This window comes from Sprattus sprattus, assembly GCF_963457725.1.
Source record: "Sprattus sprattus genome assembly, chromosome: 10".
Taxonomy (NCBI): Eukaryota; Metazoa; Chordata; class Actinopteri; order Clupeiformes; family Clupeidae; genus Sprattus; species Sprattus sprattus.
The window spans coordinates 5154145-5174154 of NC_137908.1; the positions used below are offsets into that span (position 1 = coordinate 5154145).

The window sequence follows — 20010 nt, forward strand, 5'->3', positions numbered from 1 at the left end:
TAGCTCTCATTAACAGGCAGTAGTGCAAGTTACTGAGAAATAAAAAGTGCCAGATAAAATAAATAAATTAAAATTCATAAAATGTCTTCATAATACTTGTATGGTTTTCTTTATTTTCTATTTCATTGTTATACATCTAGGGCCAATAGTTTTCCGTTTCAAAAAAATGCATTTTCCGTTCCACTTTTGGTGAATTCCGTTTTTTTCCCGTGTCAGCTCATTTTGTTCACCCTGAAGTAGATTGATGGCTTAAAATGAGTGAATAATACGTGCCCTTCTTTGATTGTTGTTTGCCAGCCATCAACAGAACAGAAGACTTAAACATTTTTGTTTTAAATGCGATTGGGAAGACGAGCAAATTTATTTGACTGAATTTGGCTGTAACAAGGTGTGTGCGTGTCAACCATTTAAAAGGGGGGCGTGGCCGGAGCAGAGTTCAGTGCAGACGTGAATTCCTGACTGCTTTGGTTCTTCAATTAATGTTTGTTCATCGTGGCGATCGTTGTTGTGTTTATATGAAAGAAATTCAGTCTTACAGGGTAAAATACAGGGTTTTTTGGGCAATTTGGGTGCACAAAATGATGTTTCCGATGGAAATGTTGCAATTCCGTTTGAAATGGTCCATTCCGCGAATTCCGTCCGTTTTCCTTATCGCGGAAAACTATTGGCCCTATACGTCCTTATTTACAAGGAATATCTAAACTGGGAGATCATGCAAGAAGCTGACCACAAGCTTATTTCTAAAATGAATTGTTGAATTGCAAAATGGCCGTGATGGAAAGAAAGATGGAAATGAAAGTAGGGACTTGTTTCAGAAAATAATGCAAAATAATAACTTAATTGTTTGTTATAATAGCAATAATAATAGCGTGCACTGGGGCCCGTCATGACTACTTTTCACCACAGGATTGCTGCAATAGTTCATCTCTTCACTGCCACTCTGTGAGTTGCAACATACTACACGGTCTTGGTGATTTGACAAGTCCCATCTTGATGTGTTTGGGGTTGGGCATGCCGTAACGTCTTACTACCACCCGCCGAGCAATGGGCGAGCAATCTTGGCGGGTGATCACGCCTGTAGTCAAGGTGTGTCGTTCAGGACATTTAAATATAGTTTCCGTATGTTCGGTAAGCCAGGTGACTGTTCACAGAACAGTAGGAGGTTGAGACAGAGAGCGTACAATGCCAAATGTAGAATTAACTTGTCTACTTAGCCTATAGGTGTAATTAAAAGAGAGCCATGCAGGCTGTTTTTATTCTCGTCTATCTACCCTTCTCATCTGCCGGTGAGTTTTTTTTCTGTTTAATTCAATTTATTGCGGAAAAAATTGAAACATGTTACTTAAATAAAAAGCGACTATCAAAGGGGACCGGCTTACTCTCAATATTATCGTTATCATTCACACTATCCATGCTATAAATGAGAGAGTGAGAAGGTAAATCAAGTACAAAATATAGCTGCCTGCGTTGGGAGTGTGAGACTGAGTTAGCCCTTGTTTGTCATTTCGGCGCCCAGTTTAACCGGTTAGGGCAGGCAGTGAAGGAAGTTATATCTGGAGAATCATTTCACATGAATTGAAACCTTTGTTTGTTCCCGTCCTTGTGCACGGCGCGGTACACTTAGGTGTCCTTTCGACTGGTTGTGCATCTCCCAATTTTTTTATGCCCTGTCACGCGGCTGACGAATATGCAAAATTATCGAGTTTGTAGACACGAGTCGTATGTCCGTCTGTGCAAGCATCTCCATGACCATTCAATGCAGGTGCATAGGTTTTCCTAGATGCCACAGCACTCGCGGAGAGAGAGAGATTACTGCAAGAAGTTGTACAAACATTTGTGTGGTTTACTAACGTTACAGATCAAACTTTGCATGTAGAAAGATTTTCCTGATGAAACCAGTAAAAAAAAAAAAAACACTGTTCCATAATGCATTTGAAACCATAATTACATTCACCTTCAGTTAGTTAACAGGTTAGTTATGTGGTGACTAGCAATAAAACACTAACCAGAAACTTGTAGGACTCTCAAATGTATTCTGCACATGAATACAGGTGATCCAGTTGAACTGTTATGCCATAGGCTATAGCCTAGGGCTTTCACTGTGCTGTGTTTGGCACATTACCTCTTGTTGCTGCTTACAGCTGTTAATCCACAAATAAATGCTGGTGAGACAGTTAACTGTCATATATATTCTACTGTCCTCTAATTCGGCACATTTTACTGCTATTTATTTTACTACACCGCTGGCACTGTCCAATCAGTCAACCATGCTTAAAACCCCATTACGCGACAATTGGTATTTTTATGTTTTAATAGTCATGTTAACACCCCATCAGCAACATTACATAACTGACAGCTTTCACGGCAAGTTCCGTGTCTGGGCTATGTAAAAAAAATATATATATATATATTATTGTATGTATAATATAATAAACACATTTTTCATTATTTAAGCAATTATATATTATGAAAAGCGAAAGTGGACTATTTATAGGGCTACATGTGTACTATATTGTAACCCAATGTTTTACATTAAGTCATTAAGTTAACAGAACATCAGTTTGCCCCTAACCTGGGCCCTGTTCGGCGTACAACTGAAGCTAAGATAATTAATTTAGCTCGCAACTGGAGATTAATAGCTCGCTAATTGAGAACAGGCCAAGCCCGTCTGGCGATGGGCGCTAATTTATTTTAACCTCTCGTTAATTTATCCCAGGTTAAAATCATCAGCTAGATTGTGCGTGCACGTCCTGCTTTAAAAGGCAGGAAAGGTCGATCACCAAAACCATGATTTTTAATAGTCTAAACTCAAAGAAAAAGACTCATTTTTGTCTCCGCTAAGGCAGGATATGACCATGAACGCGTTATGAAGTATTCAAGACCATAATCATGTCAAAATTCAACACTGCCGCGGTTGTGACACCAATATAAGAAACTGTGTATAGGCCTTCTAATACGTGATATTTTTTCTGAAGTGGAATATGTGACTTTGGTGTAGCGGTTAGAGCTCATGGATTGCATGCTACAGGTTGCCGGTTCGACCCCCTTTGCCTCCGTAGTAATTTTAGTTTTACATCTCCTTGTAAATCGCTTTGAATAAAACCGTCTGCTAAATGTGAATGTATAAGAAATTCAATAAATTGAAGCAATGCAAATAAATAGTGCTTATTTCTCTCTTTTTATCATGCATCCACCTTACCATCCACATCCTCCACAGACAGGTTGTGACAGCGTTTTCTTACACTTGCTTACATCGCTGGCACTAACGTTCACCTTACCCAAATTGTCGGCATTCTCAGAATTTGCGAACGTCCCCATGCACATAAACACATTGTATACATTGTAACAATAACATTAAAACACGGAAACTAGCAAAGCCAGCTAATTAGGCTACTGTACAATGAAACGAGTCCAGAGCAGCATATCGTCCTTTTTAACAGGACCTGCGCAAAAATAATCTCTAACCTCTACACAACTTAAAGCAGTCATTTCCGGTCCTGAAACTTCTTCTTTGTTTTTTGATGGTGCGGTCCTGAAACTAAATTAGGCATCTCCTAGTAACCTGTTTCAGAAAAAAATATATTTCATGTAGGCTATTTTATATACTGTTCAAAATGTAACCTAGTAGTGTCTATTGTTAATTTGAAGAGAATTAGGCCTATGTATTGCTTGTTTTTTTTTTCATGATAAAACAAAAAAAAAAAACATCCCCCCCTCTGGTTTTTGGGCAAATCGCACCCTGACTGTACCAATGTCATATAATTATGAGTGCTTTGTTCTCCGCATCGCCGACATTACAAAAAGTGAAGACATTCAATGTTCGATGGTGGTGTATGCAATAAATGACTCGAGAAGGTCTTTTAAATTAATTATTCCTTGTCGGGTGGATCGGTAGCGCTCATACAAGAACTCATCATGATGGAAAAATGGATCTTCTTGGCGATCGCAAAGAATTCTTCCTACGCTAATCAAACTATAATATGATTCCTTGTCAATGGGATCCCTCCTTTTGGCGTGGGTGTGGCAAGTTTAGCCAGCTAAACTTTGGTTAGCCTGCCCTGGAGCAGGTTAGTGCTAAGCGATTAATTACCATGGTTATTGAGCAGAAGTTGGTTCGGCGAACTCGATAAAGCGGTGTTGTCTTTTTTTGGCTGGAATTTAGCTCGCTAAACCGCTTAGCGAGCGTCGCCGAACAGTACCCTGGTGACTTGCTTTCTCTGTAAAATCTTATTGTCTGTGTTTACTGAATTGTGTTAATATGATGACGTATTAGGGGCACTGTCGGTGGGGAGGAAATTACAGAGCTGGGGAAAGGGGATAATATTTTGAGATATATATTTTGAGATCACATATGTCCCATACGTTCATACATGGTGCGAATAGGCCAGAAAAGATACTGTAATAAAGGATAATAAACATTACAAACTGTGGCAATGGGATGGAAATGGAACAGTTCCCGTCTCACGAAGAAGCTACACAGCAGCCATCCGTTGTCCAGTGTTGCCATTGAGCGTCACCCATCAGTAGAATGCTGCCTTTACAGTCATCTGAATCTGCTTCAAAGCCCGCATCACATCCGACGTGTGCAGAGAGCATCCAGCGTCAACTTTCACCTTGAACCAATTTCTCGATGGCTGGGGCGGGTAAACTATTTTGTGAAAGGAAGAAAAAGCCTATAGCCTGCCCAATCAATCACTTTTGCCTTGGATATTTACCCGTTATCACCTTAATTTAACTTTTATTGGCAGAGCAGAGGTCTACACGTCTACTTCATTCAGTCATTATCACTGAAAACAAGATCCAAACATAGATAACACAATATCACTTTGGTATGGGGGTTGCCTATGGCCTTATAAAATAAGCTTTCATTGCATAAACCATTTGTATCCAGATAGAAATAAAACTTCTCACTCCTCAGCATTCTTTCATCTTGCAGTTTTTCCCCATAATTTAGTGTCTACTTTCTGTGATCTGTTCCTTTCAGTGATCCATTCCCTGCAGTACTTCTACACGGCCACTTCAGGAATCTCAAGCTTCCCAGAGTTTGTAGCAGTTGGAATGGTTGATGGTCTGGTCATCAGTCAGTATGACAGCCGCACACGGAATGGGGTTCCCGGGCAGCCATGGATGGAGGAGCATCTGGATCAGGACTACTGGGACTCGGAGACTGAGCAGGCCATGAAGGCTGAGGTGGCCCTTAAGGAGGACATTCGAATTTTAAAATCCCGCTTTAATCAGACAACAGGTGAGTTTACTGATCATGTCTGGGTGAGACTGTCTGGACTATAGGTGACACTTAACACTTAGTTTATTTTCTTTCAGAATACAAGTTAATTATTTGCCCTTCCCCATCGTCTACATAACATTCAATGATGTCTCATGTTGTAATTTTAGTTTAAAATATTAAAGTAAAATATCAATAGACTATGTAACAGATGGTAATGCACAGTATGACCAAGATATCTACCATAGTAAGCGGGCTAACCAGCTAGCTGCTACCTGTCCTCTCTCAAAACACCACTCTGAACCTCAAGAGGTGATAGTCACTGTCTTGAAAGCAGCAAGGTGTAATTGGCAGAGCCATATTAAAGACGTTAGATAGGCGGAGCCGTATAGTATAGAGAGCACGTATAGAGAGCACCTCTCCCATTGGCTTCAGTTTTTTGACAGTAAGACAGTGTCTGGAGCAGCACAATGTTTTGTCAACAGAGCATGACACTGCAATCTTATAAAAAGAGTGGGAAGGCATGTGTGGTGTGGACAGAGCAGACCCATCATTGCATCTAGTATGAGTACGAACACGTTGGTGTTCTTTTTTTTCAGTCAATATTTTACAATAGTTTTCCATTTTTACAAGTGTAAACATACATATTTTCATAATTTGATTCATATTCCTTTGGAATATTTACAGAATATCTGTAGATTCGGAAAGATTTTTCCTTTTTTTTCAAGCAGTTTTTTCACCTTTTTTTTTTTTTTTCACCATTTTAATCCCCAAAAAGAGAGACGTTACTCTAGATGTTCCTCTGTACATCTGTTTACTTCTTAGTTTTTCACAGCAAGTCCCAAGGATGAAGAAAAAAGGCTCCCAATGCTTGTCTATGACCCTTACATTTTGATGTATTATTTTATGTAACAAGTTTAACAGACATTAATTCATGTAACTAAACATTGTACTTTTGTCTATAAGGAGCGCATGTTCTCCAGAGAAGCTATGGCTGTAAGTGGGATGATGAGAGTGACGTCATCAATGGCAATGAGGAGTACGGTTATGATGGAGAGGACTTCATCTCACTGGATGTGACCAACATGAGATGGGTGGCTGCTCAACCTCTAGCAACCTGGAGCAAATACAAATGGGACCCCTTAGAGTCCAGTTTTAATGACAGAAAACAGTACTTCACCCAGGATTGCCGTGATTGGCTGAAGAAGTATGTTGAGTATGGGAGCAGTTCTCTCAGAAGGAAAGGTACGGCAGCTCACACAACACTGATAACAGCAGAGGCCCTACAGCGGGCTGCATTCCTGTGGTGGTGTAGGACCTCATGAAAAAACATCATGTTTAAAGGTCTTGCAATGTGGTGTTTCAGACATACTTTGGGACTCATTGAGATTCTTTATTTAGTGGCAGTAGACGTTACTTGACATGCTGAAAGTTAAAAGAAGACATTATGTTACTTGCTGAAAGCCCTGCTATGAGCCCTCTCTGTGCTTTCTTCTATTTGTACTTGACAATGCATAACTTGCTCCTATTGTTCATGTCTGCTATGTCTTTAAATTGTTTTGTATCTTTATCTTTATCTCCTCCCCTTCTTCCTTCAGTCCCTGAAGTGTCTCTGATCAAGAAGAAGTCATCTTCTACAGTGGTGTGCCACGCCACAGGGTTCTATCCAGCTACGGTGAAGATCTCCTGGAGGAGAGATGGATGGGACATGCAGAAGGATGTGAAGATGGGAGAGACGCTGCCCAATGGGGATGGAACCTTCCAGAAGAGAGCTGAGATCACAGTGTCACCTGAGGAGAGAAAGAGAAGTCAGTACATCTGTGAGGTGACACACATGAGTGGAGAACCAACACTCATCACCCTGACTGAGGAAGAGGGTAAGAATGTTCGATACCACACACAACTCATGAACTACTGAGAGAGAACTGTTGACATTTGAGAAGGAACTGTTGACAACAAAAAGTTTACATTTTACCATTTCAAAACCACTCTATCATTCTTATAGCCTGCTCTAATAATATATTATTATGTTTTGATGTATTGTTGTACAATCATACAATCATAGAATGAACCAAAGTCACCAGGTGAACATTGAACAACCTTATATCTGAGGAACTTAAAGGAACCGTCATAAGTTTTGTTGTTAAAAATGCTCTGAACATACAGCAATGATCTATGTCTGAGGGGCATGATAAAAAAAACAGTTTCTCCCAATATTACTGTTAATGCTGTACCCTAGTTTGTCCATACTGTCAACAAGTACATAAAAGTACCACAAACATGTACAGTAGATAATGAATGCATAATGAAGCATTATGGTAGGTCGGGGGGCATTAAAGTTAAAAAATACAATCGTAGCATAAACAGAGGTCACAAGGTGAAAATATTTTTTTTTGACTGATGTGTTATACTTTGTTACATCTGATGGGGTTCTGTCCTACAGAATGCTTTATGGGAGTCATTATAATAGCATTTCTGCTGCTGATGCTTCTGATGCTGCTGCTGCTGCTGCTGCTGTTTGCCTTGGTTATGAAGAAAAGTGAGTTGCCTTTATGTCAATTAATGCAATTTCCACAATTATGTAAAATTCTCTGTGTTTGCTTAAGTGTGTTAATATAAAATTTCTCCATCATTTAGTTTTCACAGTCTTCTTCTTCGGGAGGAAAGAGCGTGAGTACATTTGTCACACCTTCAGTTCTAGACACTAGTCTTGGTGTATTTGCTACTTCCGGATATTTAAATCTGAAAAATCAGATTCCTTGCTTTATGTAGTGGCCAGTATACGTAAAACATTAGAGTCCATTTTCATCTTTTTAATGCATTGCCTATCTGATTATACGACAATTTTTAGTGAAAGCTGAGATGAGAGGAGAAAGTAAAGTGCGAAATTGTCATATTTAGTGTGCAATGTGCATTTTAGTTCATAGTGTTTATCATATCTTTATTTAATGTTTGTTTTTTCCTCAACATGCCTCCTCTGGAACTACAGACATCAGCTGGCTCCACGTCTCCTCTGACAAGACATGGCAATCCCAACACATGCCAAGCATGGCCACAAGCAAACGCAGAGCTGTTTATTAAAATGCTCCAGATGAACATTGCGTCTTCTCTGATGAGTCCAATTTCACAGTAGGTGCAAGACTCTGTGGCTTGTAGGCCTCTCCAGGTCTCCGTCTAACCATCAGACAACCATGTGTTGGGCAAAGCTGAAAATTGGACTCATCAGAGAAGATGAACTAGGAGACCCTCCAGTCCGCTTTGGTTCAATCCTTATGGTCTTTTACAAACCTCAGCCAGGCAAAGTACAACGTTGTCCCGGAAGAAAAACTTGCTTCCTTTTGCTCTGACAATGTTCCCCAACTCTGAGAAGTGTTTTTTTCCAGCAGGGCAATGCTCCATGCCACACAGCCAGGCCAGTAAAGGTGTGGATGGAGTACCACCAGATCAGGGCCCTGTCATGGCCAGCCCAATTTCGAGACCTGAATCCCATAAAAAAAACCTCTGAAATGTGATCAAGAGGAAGAGGGATGGTCACAAGCCATGAAAAGAAGCCGAGCTGCTTGAATTCTTGCGCTAGGAGTAGCATAAAGTCACCCAACGGCAATGTGAAAGACTGGTGGAGAGCATGAAAGTTGTGATTTTAAATCAAGGTTATTCCACCAAATATTGATTCCTGAACTCTTCCTAAGTTAAAGCATTAGTATTGTGTAGTTTAAAAATGAATATGAGCTTGTTTTCTTTGCATTATTCGAGATCTGAAGACACTGCATCTTTTTTGCTATTTTGACCAATTGTCATTTTTCTGCAAATAAATGATCTAAATGACAATATTTTTATTTGAAATTTGGTAGGAATGTTGCCAGTAGGTTATAGAATAAAACAAAAATGTACATTTTACTTTAACACAAACCAATAAATAGTAAAACCAGAGAAACTGATAATTTTGAAGTGGTCTCTTAATTTTTTCCGCGGCTGTATATATGTATACAACCATATAGCTATAAAGCTACCATATAAGCCAATGGAGTGGTGGCATAAGCGCTAATTGTGCCATAAAACTACTGTTTGAAAGCTTCAGTTAAGACCGACATACTCTGCATTGGTCGCGTAGCACATTTCAGATCAAACCGAGTCATTATAAACATATAAAAAGTTGTGTAGATAGCTTTATTAATGTAAAATATTCCTCGCTTCAAGTAGCCATGTTTTTTTTTTTTAATTCCCCTTTCTTCCGAACGACGGTCGAACGACGCCCCTGGTGGATTAAATCGCTAAGTGTGAAGTTACTAGCCTACTGGTCCTGACCACACGTAGAATTCTTCTCAACGAAAGATACACTTAAGCTTAGTGTGGCGTTGGGAAACCCGTCTGCAACGTAGGAATCCTCTTACGAGCGATTTCAAGTGCTTTTTAGGCTAAGTGCGCGTTCGGGAAACGAGGCCCAGAGAATTCAATAAAATGAAATGTTCTTTTAACAGAAGGAAGCCTTTTAAATGCAATGACTCAATGAACTCAATAGTCAACTGAGAATGGAAAAATGTAAACTTCTCTAATATGAAAGGTACATAGATTATAAAATGTGATTGCTTCAAGGTGCAGAACAAGATTGTAACATAAACATTTACATCCCATGTTCAAGCTCGTGAAACTATTCTACTCACCGCTTTAGGCCGAAATGACATACACTGAAACTGCAAAGGTTGTTAGGCTGATAATACAAAAAAATATATTCTGTATCGGAAGGTGTAGAACATAATTCTGAAATAAAAAGTGGGGAATTGTCGTCCGCGTTGTATAGCCTACGGAGACTTTGGTTTTGCTCGTGCCTCACGCCCATGAACGAGCCCACCACTTTATCCACATTTATCCTAGACTTATCGAGGCGGCCCGGGGCGTTACAGGTTCCCATCATCCACACACTGCGTTGACTGATGTCGGATTAGGCCCCTGGGCACAGAGACACATTTTATATAACAGACTTCTGCAATAATGTATTTATTCACTGACACTCTGATTTGCAGTCTACCACACAGTCCTTGTCAGCACTTTAACACTATATAAGTCTGTGAAACTGCGCCCGGCAGGGATTCCAAAATCGTCTGGGATTTTTTCTCGTCGAATTTTTGTGTTTCTTTGGGTCTTTCACAAACTAGTTATTAAGATACGTCCTTACATATTTTGGAAAGGGAATCTCCCTTAAATTCCACCTTCTTGTGCCAGCTCTGACTGTAGATAGAACTGTAATTGGTTGAGCCTTTGATATAGGCGGCCTACGATACGCCATTTCCAATCTGGCAACACTGAGCATCTTGCCACCTCCACTAGTTGCATCGTTTACAATAGTACATGACACCTGCATGTGAAAAAGATGTCAAAACTTCGTCGCGGGGGCGGGGTCATCTTCATGTGAAAAATATGTCCAAAACCTCCGCCGCGGGGAAGGGGGCGGGGTCCCGCGACGAAGTGTCCTCTTTTTCACAAACTCAAATCTGGTCACCCTAGATTAATGTTAGACTAAACGCCGTTTCAACCTATATGCTTAGTTGAAAGAGAGCAATGCAGGCTGTTTTGTTTCTTGTCTATCTACCCTTATCATCTGCCGGTGAGTTTTTGTTTGTTTAATTATATTGTGACGCTTGGTCTCCTTAAAATGACAGGCTCACATGTGACTTGCTTGGCGGAATTGTCTCAGAACTTCGTCAAATTGTAATTATACATTCTCGATACCTTAAAATATAATGCTGCCAGGTAGCCGATGCTATTATTCTGTTCTGTATAGTGATTTGTAGACCTGAAACTTGTTTTAGATCCTATCCATGTTCACAAAATTAAAAGCTATCAGTTTTGTTATTCTGAAGGATTTCGTCTTAATCAACTCAAGAACACATGCCCCTGCCCAGACCCATATTAACCTCAGTCTCTCCCATGTCTAAATGTGTGTATTCCATCATAAAGTTAACAACGTAGCTTAGAAAAAGGACATCGTTTTCTCAGTACTGATTTGAGACATGGATGCCCTTTCTGCGTTGCGTGTACGAGGCTAGGTTAGCTCTTGATTTGCATTTCCAGTTTATCCAGTTAGAGCAGGCAGTGAAGGAAGTTTTATCTGGAGACTCACACGAATTGAAACCTGTTGGTCCCGTCCGTGCGGACGGCGGTGCGCAGTGCACTTAGGCGTCCTTTCGGCCGGTTGTGCACCTGCCAATTTCTACACCCTGTCACGCGGCTGGCGCAAATATGCAAAACGATCGATTTTGGAGACACCAGTCGCAGGTCCGTTTGAACAAGCATCGCCATGACCCTTCAATGCAGATGCACAGGGATTCCTAGATGTCACAGAACTCGCGGAGAGAGATTACTGCAACTATTGTACAAACGTTTGTGTAGCTTACTAACGTTACAGTCAACTTTGCTGGCTGTGTCAAAACATAAATGTTTCCTCCTTTTTCCAGTTCACTGTAAAATAAGTAGATTAGATCCTACTTAAAGAAATCAAGGAAACCGGTTGACTTGAACAAGTTAAATGAATTTACCTAGAATTTCCAAGTTTACTGTATGTCTACTATTTATGTTTACTTAAAAAATAGTTGTATTAACTCAATTTATTTGAGTGTATCCTACATTAAAATGTAAGTGTTAGCTACTCATACAACCCAAGTTTATGTGACTTCATTAAATAGTCCTGATTACTTAAAGGAATGAAGGAAACCGATTGCCTTAGAAAAAATAAATAACACAACAAAGAATAATCATTCAGCCGGATTACTTTTTATTTTCTCATAGTATAACAATTTCACTCTAAAAACAAATGCGTTGGCTCAACGCAGAAAATTAACGCAACCGTTTGCATCAATCTTTTTTGAGTTATGACAACTTCTAATGAAATTAAGTTCAACCAAAGATCTAAATTGAGTTGGGGGAATTAGTTTTTCCTCTATAACCAAGGGAATTTTTAAGTACCACTAACTTAATAATTGTTAGCATAAACAAAAGTTTTTAAGTTGATAACTCAAAAAAATTAAGTTGTTCCAACAAGTTTTTCCACATTATTTAAAAGGAGTTTTTAAGCGTTATGTACTTAATTACCATAATCAGGAACACAAGTTTTTAAGTTGGCAACTGTTTAAAAAATTAAGTTGCTCCAATTAGATTTTTTTTCAGTATTTTGTTTTTCGCTTTTTCATGTTTTTGTTCATGTAGCTTTTAAGAAATTATTTAATTCAAGAACAAAATTGTTAGGCAATTAACTTTTTCTATATTAAATTGCAGTTGAGTACTTGAACACTCAATATATAAATCTTGAAAAAACAACAACACAAATGTAAATTGCCCAACAAATTATAAATACATACATTTGCAATATTGCCTTAAGTAAAGTAGTAAGCATACTCAGTTATGCCATCACAGCAAAGTTATAGGCCTTTATGTATTTAAAACCACAGTGCCAAACGTGTAAAATGTGTGTTGTTAACTCCAGTTTAAAAAATATTTTGTAAAACATTTGTTAACATTTAGCAAACTTTTACAACTCTCATTAGTGAAGGACCCACTTGCAGACGTCACAGCTCAAGTTTCATAGATTTTAATCAAACTCATAGGCAACGATGCAAAGGGAAAAGGCAGTCTCGTGGTCAACAGGCAGGCATAGGTCAAAAATCCAAGAATCAAAACAGAGTTCATGGCAGAAGTATCCAAAAAAGGAATCCAACAGGCTCAGGTCAAGGAACAGGAAAACGTCAAAAACATATAGGCTACAGCCAGGATGAACATGAACACATAACATGAATACAAAAACAAGACTCAAACAGCACAGTTACTAACAGAAAAAGGTGCAATTTTCAAATAATGTTAAAATACATAGGCAACGATGCAAAGGGAAAAGACATGGCAGAGGTTGCCCATGACCATGGCGTAACCTGTAATGTTTTAGCAACCCTGTTTTTGTAGAGGTTTCAAATGTACACATTTTGCAGCCCCAGACCATTTTGCCCAAGATATGGGCCAACGTATGCTAAACTAATGTATGTAGCCTTTTAGACCATGAAAAATGCAAACTTTAGGTGGTATCACAATAGTAACCAAAATCGAAAATCATTTACAATGCAAAAAAAAAAGAAACCCTCTTCCTCTACTACTTTAATCTCTATCACAGAAATATCAACAATCCAAAGGCTAGGCTACACTTGCTAACAGTTGATGGAATGTTGTAGCTAAACAAAGCTAATGCTAGTCATATTTAGCAGTGAATTTCGGCCATCCAACCCTTTAGTTTAGCATAGCAGTGGATAAGAATGATTAAGTAGAGTTTAATTGTAAATTAAATGAAACTTGCCTTGAAAATATCCTTTATATTATACCACTTTGTAATAGAACTTTGTTCTGCCTACAGGTCTTCTAACACAGTCTTAACTGTCTGAAGTTGTCCAGGAATTTGAACTGGGTAGAGGAGGAGCCTAGAACTCCTGAACTCAAGGTGGAGAAAAATTAAGTTGTCAAGCCAATTACATTAAGTTACTACAACTTAAATTTAGTTTTAATTCAATGAATGCAGAAATTTGAGTTTGAATTATAAATAATATTAAGTTGATGTAATTACCAACATTATTAAGTCAACACAACTAATTTAAATAATGTTTGCAACTTAAAAGGTTGATCTAAATCGATAAATTAGAATTTTTACCTTGAAACCATGCATTTAATTAAGTAGTGGTAAAAGGTCCCCTGAATTACTTTTTAGAGTGTTGTGGAAGCACATACAATTTGCAAACAAAACATCCACTCTAAAGCTAAGGAAAAACGAAGGTGGACATTAATTGTGACACAAAGCTGGCCATTCTGGCTTAATTTATGACGGGAAAGTACAACAATTCAGTGTGCTCAAGCAACTCAAAACAACCTACTGCAAAAGGGCATTTTTTTAAGCTCTGAAGTTATGGCCTAAGGTTCCCTACTCCCAGATCTAGCATGACCCTCTGAATGAAGTCAAAAGTGGTTTTCAATCCTCTGGGAAAGTCCAAATGAAGTTTGTAGATAAGTCCAAAAGTTAAGCAATGGGTTTAGTGTGTGTGTCCACTGTACGAGTGAGCATCGAGGAAAGAGAATATGAAGAGGCAAAAGCCATCCGGGGCGCAATAGAAAAAGAAAAGAAAGAAAGAAGAAGAGAAATGTGCCAAGGAGTAAAGCTCGCTTAGGCCCGGGGTATGGTGAGGTTGATCCAGCCTGGCAGGTGAAGTGATGTTTTTCTTTGATAAAAACTAAATGTTCTTTTTTTTTTCTCCGATTTTTCCCCAGCTCCTTAGTTTGTTTACCTTCAATGCCCCTAATAAGCTGTCGTATATTACATACGCTCTATGGATACTAAAAAGTAAAAGCTGGCTCCACCAAATCTTGAAAGGGTCTGTTTTTGTGGCCAAAAATAGTGTGCGAGTTGTACAGTTGTACAAACGTTTGTGTGGTGTACTAGCGTTATATGCCTGATGGAGGGTCAACATTTTGCCTGTAAGCTGTGCACTTTTTTCACAATCCGTTCTTATGTGTCTTGGGTGCATTAACGTACCAGTACCAGTACTTTCATATGGTAAAGTTCGGACGGTTTAGTAAATAATTTGCCGCACTTTACACATCTCCTCCCTTCTTTTTGCGGCGAACACCCACCTGCGCTTATACCCTCCCATTTATGCATATGTAGAACATTTTTAAATTTAAACTTCTCACTCCACAGCAGTCCTTCATCTGGTAGATTTCCCATAATTTAGTGTCGTCTCTCTGTGATCTGTACCTTTCAGTGATCCATTCCCTGCAGTACTTCTACACGGCCACATCAGGAATCTCAAGCCTCCCAGAGTTTGTAGCAGTTGGAATGGTTGATGGTCTGGTCATCAGTCAGTATGACAGCAACTCACGCATTTGGGTTCCCAGGCAGCCATGGATGATGGAGCATCTGGATCAGCAGTACTGGGAATCAGAGACCAAGCTGGGCAGGGGGGCTGAGGAGCGATTTAAGGAAGACGTTCAGATTTTAAAAGAACGCTTTAATCAGACTGAGGGTGAGTTTACTGATCATTTCTGGACTAACACTTTGCATTTAAGCACTTAGTTTCTTTTGTTTCAGAACATTTTACATTTACATTTACATTTAGTCATTTAGCAGACGCTTTTGTCCAAAGCGACGTACAAGGGAGAGAACAATCAAGCTAAGAGCATTAAAAACCTAGAAATATTTTTAGATTTGTGAAGATTTTTCCATTTTTTTTTTTCAAACAGCTCAAATGAAACATTTGCAGTATTTATTATCACATGGTAAACTATGCTTGTCTGTGAGCCCTACATTTCTTTTATGTAACTTTAACAGACATGCATAATTACAATAAGTAAACACTTCACTTCCAATGAATGTACTTTTTTCTTGTTTGCTTTTGTCTGTAAGGTGAGCATGTTCTACAGAGAAGGTTTGGCTGTGTGTGGGATGATGAGAGTGACAGCATCGATGGCTATGAGGAGTATGGTTATGATGGAGAGGACTTCATCTCACTAGATCTGAGAAGGATGAGATGGGTGCCTGCTAACCCACAAGCAGTCTTGAGCAAAATCCGATGGGATCGCTACGAGTCCCGTTTTAATGTCAGGGAATGGTACTTCACCCAGGACTGCCCAGATTGGCTGAAGAAGTATGTTCAGTACCGGAGCAGTTATCTCGAAAGGCAAGGTACGGCAGCTCACACTCAACACTGATAACAGCAGAGGCCCTACAGCAGGCTGCATTCCTGTGAAAAAACATCATGTTTAAAGGTCTTGCAATGTGTTGTTTCTGACATACTTTAAGAATAATTGAGATTGTTTATTTGGGTGGACGTAGGCATTACTTGACATGTTAAAGGTTAAAAGAAGACATTACTTGACATGCTGAAAGTTAAAACAAGACATACGTTGATATCCTAAAAGTTAAAACATGAGCCCTCTCTGTGTCTCTTCTCTTTGTACTTGACAATGCATAACTGCTCCCATTGTTCATGTCTGCTATGTCTTTACATTTTTTTCTTTTAATCTTAATCCCCTCCCCGTCTTCCTTCAGTCGCCCCTGAAGTGTTCTTGTTCCATAAGGAGTCATCATCTACAGTGGTGTGCCACGCCACAGGGTTCTATCCAGATGGAGTACTGTTCACCTGGAAGAAAGATGGATGGAAGATCCGGAAGGATGTGGATATCGGAGAGACGCTGCCTAATGGGGATGGAACCTTCCAGAAGAGAGCTGAGCTCAGAGTGTCACCTCAGGAGAGAAAGAGAAGTCAGTACACCTGTGAGGTGGAACACATAAGTGGAGAACAAACACTCATCACCCTGACTGAGGAAGACGGTAGGATTGTTCAGAGACTCGTAAGCTACTGAGAGCGAACTGTTGATATTTATCAAATAAAATGTCTTGTTTTCACATTTAAAACAAAGTTATGTAATTATTTTAGCCTACTCTAACACTATACTATTATGTATAATTGTACAGTCATACCATGAACATAAGTTACGAGGTGAACATTGAACTTTTTTGTAACAACTTTAAATCCGAGGAACTTAAAGGAACAGTGAGTAGTTTTGTTTGTTATAAAATGCTTTTGAACATACAGTAATGATCTATGTCTGAGGGCATGATAAATAAACAGTGTTTCCAAATATTACTGTTCATTTTCTTACAGACTGTCATAATAGTACCACAAACAAATAGATGATCAATGCATAATGATTGTAGCATTATTGTAGGTCTAGAGGCATTAGTTAAAAAAAAATACAATCATGAACAGAAGTCACAAGGTGAAAATTGAATTTTTTGAATGATGTGTTATTCATATCTAACAGTTTTTTTTCCCCTATAGGAAACATTCTTGTAGGTATTATTACTGGATGTGTGATTGCAGCTGTTGTTATTATCGGAGCAGTAATGAGGAAGTGGTTAAGAAGAAGTAGAAGACGGAAAGTGAAGGAAAGTGGAAGAAAAGTGAGTTGACGTTGTCATCATTTATATCATTTTCCACAATTATGTACAATGCTCTGTGTCTACTGTCTGTCTCTTGTCTTTGTGTATTTGCTATTTTGGGATATTTAGAATCTGAAAAAAAATGTGATGCCTTGCTTTATGTAGTGACCGTTGTACAGAACCAGTCAAAAGTTTGGACACACCTTCTCATTCAATGGTTGCCTTTATTTAATTTTTTTCTACATTGCAGATTAATACTGAAGTCATTAAAACTATGAGCGAACACATATGGAATTATGTGTGTAACAAACCAGAATATGTTTTATATTTTAGATTCTTCAAAATATCCACCTTTTGTTTTGATGACAGCGCTGCACACTCTTGGCATTCTTTCTATCAGCTTCATGAGGTAGTCATGAGCATTTTTTGTTTACCACATAATTCCATATGTGTTCCTTTATAGTTTGGATGTCTTCAATATTTATCTACAATGTAGAAAATAATTAAGAAAAACCATTGAATGAGAAGGTGTGTCCAAACTTTATACTGGTACTGTATGTACAAACTAGTGTCCGTTTGTCTTCTTAATGCAAATGCCTATCTGATTATTAGATCTGAAAGTGCATATCAATTTTTAGTGAAAGCAGAGATGAGAGGAAACAGCAAAGTGCGGTATTGTCATTTCGAGTGTGCAATGTGCATTTTTATTCATAGTGTGAATCATGTCTTTATTTAAAGTATGTATTTTTCCTCATCAGCGTCTGAGCCAGATTCTGATCCCTCCTCTGGAACTACAGAGACATCAGCAGGCCACTCGTCTCCTTTTACAAGCATGGCACGGCAATCCCTAGTGGCTCTGTGTCGCCAAACGTCTCAGCGCACCGAATGAACGTTGTGTTTTGTGTTTACAGGCCTGGCATTTAGTCATGTTAGGGGAAAGGCCACTTGCCGTTTGGTTGGGCATATTTCATTGAGAGCAGGCCACATGTAAGGGCATCAAGGTGGTCGAGTTAAAAACATGATTTTATTTCACTGAATTTGGCTTATTTTACTGAATGTCTAAACACACTGATACCCCATCCCTCGCTGCCTTCCTTTGCCTGCAGTCTGAATAGAAACAAGGTGCAGGGACCACTAGCCAATGAGGAGGATGTGCATTTTAGTTCATAGTGTGAATCATATCTTTATTTAACGGATGTCATTCCCTTCATCGCCATCTGACACAGATCCTTATAGCTCCTCTTGAGCGACAAGGACATAGGCAGACCCCTAGTCTCCTCTAACTCTGGCATGGCAGACCCCTAGTCTCCTCCAACACTGGCATGGCAGACCCCTAGTCTACCCAACACTGGCATGGCAGACCCCTAGTCTACCCAACACTGGCATGGCAGACCCCTAGTCTACCCAACACTGGCATGGCAGACCCCTAGTCTCCTCTAACACTGGCATGGCAGACCCCTAGTCTCCTCTAACACTGGCATGGCAGACCCCTAGTCTACCCGACACTGGCATGGCAGACCCCTAGTGGCTCTGTGTCTTCAGTGCCATAAGCAAACACAAATGTTTGTTGAAGTGTAACAAATGTACAATGTGCTTTGTGTTTACAGGAAATTGGAATGATACAATCTGGAGGTTTTAAATGTTGTATTATTGTTATTTATGTAAATAATGTAAAAATGTAAATTATTGTTATTTTTACTACAATAGGATGATGAAGGTCTGATGGCTGTAAAGTGTTGTACTGTTATTGTATAGTATTATTATTATATCTAATGTTTCTATATAATTTACTATGTCTAATATGTTGTGAGAAATGCCTTGCAAATTACTCCATTACTTTCAGCCCACCAGACTTTATAGAATTTCAGTTTTTGACCTTTTCCTAAGCTGTATGTAAATTAGATTCATTCAAATAGTGTCTATTTTCGGCAAGGCCAAATATACGGTGGGCAGAGTTTTGGTCGAGCTCTCTCTGTTAGTAACCAATCCACTGAGCCTGTGGGTGTTTGTGTGTAACAGCAGGAATATTAAAGTACTCACTCTGAGTATTAACACTCACACTGCATCATGGGACCATTTACATCACCACACACACACGAATGCTGGGAAGCACACAATCCCCCTGTACACTACAGTATCATTATGTTGGTCACATCAACAGAGACCCAGCTTTCATTTCATCACATTACATTGAAAGAATCACAAATTCAGTATTTTCTGTGTTTTTCATTGTCCAGTCAAGGTTTAATGAAATTGTGAATCACTTTCTGTGCATTACAAAGGTCAGTGTTTGTATGTGTAGACAATGACCACATACAGTAAGTACTGATGATTCCCATAGTTTATGTTGTCTGACTGCATGTTTCATACAACTGCGTCTGTCTACTTCACTACATGTCCAGTTTTCTCGTCCTCAACAATATATTTCAGGAAACCACTTAGTTAGGGTCCAACAACATACAGTCCCCTGATCACAATACAATCTCAAACTCTCAATGATCAGGTTGTTAAAACTTAAAGGCACACTTTGTGATTGTAAATGATGTGAAACGCTTCTAGATCCTCATAGACATATATTAGTCTTCTTGATGCGTTTGAGGTGTTTTAATGCATTTGTATTGTTTATGTAGGACCCTGAAATATGAGCGAAAAACCTTAGAAAGCTTCTGAAACAGAAAAATAAGAGGTTTAAATTGCATGGTGGGATTGGGAAACACCCTCATCATTATAAAAATACTTTTTACTCTCTGGTTCTGCTACTCTCTGGCGAAAATCTTGCTATATCTCGGGATCTCAGATTGTGTGCAGCAATCCACAGAGT

General features: G+C 39.1%; 2 protein-coding genes across 2 annotated transcripts in view; both read left to right on the plus strand.

Annotated features, from left to right (window-relative positions):
- The window catches only part of LOC308371412 (class I histocompatibility antigen, F10 alpha chain-like), a 14639-nt gene extending 5681 nt beyond the window's left edge, over positions 1-8958 (plus strand). Inside the window, exons 2-7 of the mRNA XM_080846297.1 lie at positions 4985-5245; positions 6191-6469; positions 6823-7101; positions 7668-7763; positions 7862-7894; positions 8214-8958. Of these exons, the coding sequence (XP_080702423.1) occupies positions 4985-5245; positions 6191-6469; positions 6823-7101; positions 7668-7763; positions 7862-7894; positions 8214-8305 (1040 nt within the window). The 3' untranslated portion in view covers positions 8306-8958. The remainder of the gene's footprint in view (positions 1-4984; positions 5246-6190; positions 6470-6822; positions 7102-7667; positions 7764-7861; positions 7895-8213) is intronic.
- A 1822-nt stretch (positions 8959-10780) lies between these two features.
- Positions 10781-18078, plus strand: LOC308371739 (class I histocompatibility antigen, F10 alpha chain-like; the record flags this gene model as incomplete). The annotated part of the gene is made up of 5 exons (XM_080846726.1): positions 10781-10826; positions 15010-15270; positions 15651-15929; positions 16296-16577; positions 17948-18078. 5 exons carry the CDS (start codon positions 10781-10783, stop codon positions 18076-18078), a joined length of 999 nt encoding a protein of 332 aa, XP_080702852.1.
- Positions 18079-20010: the final 1932 nt, after the last annotated feature.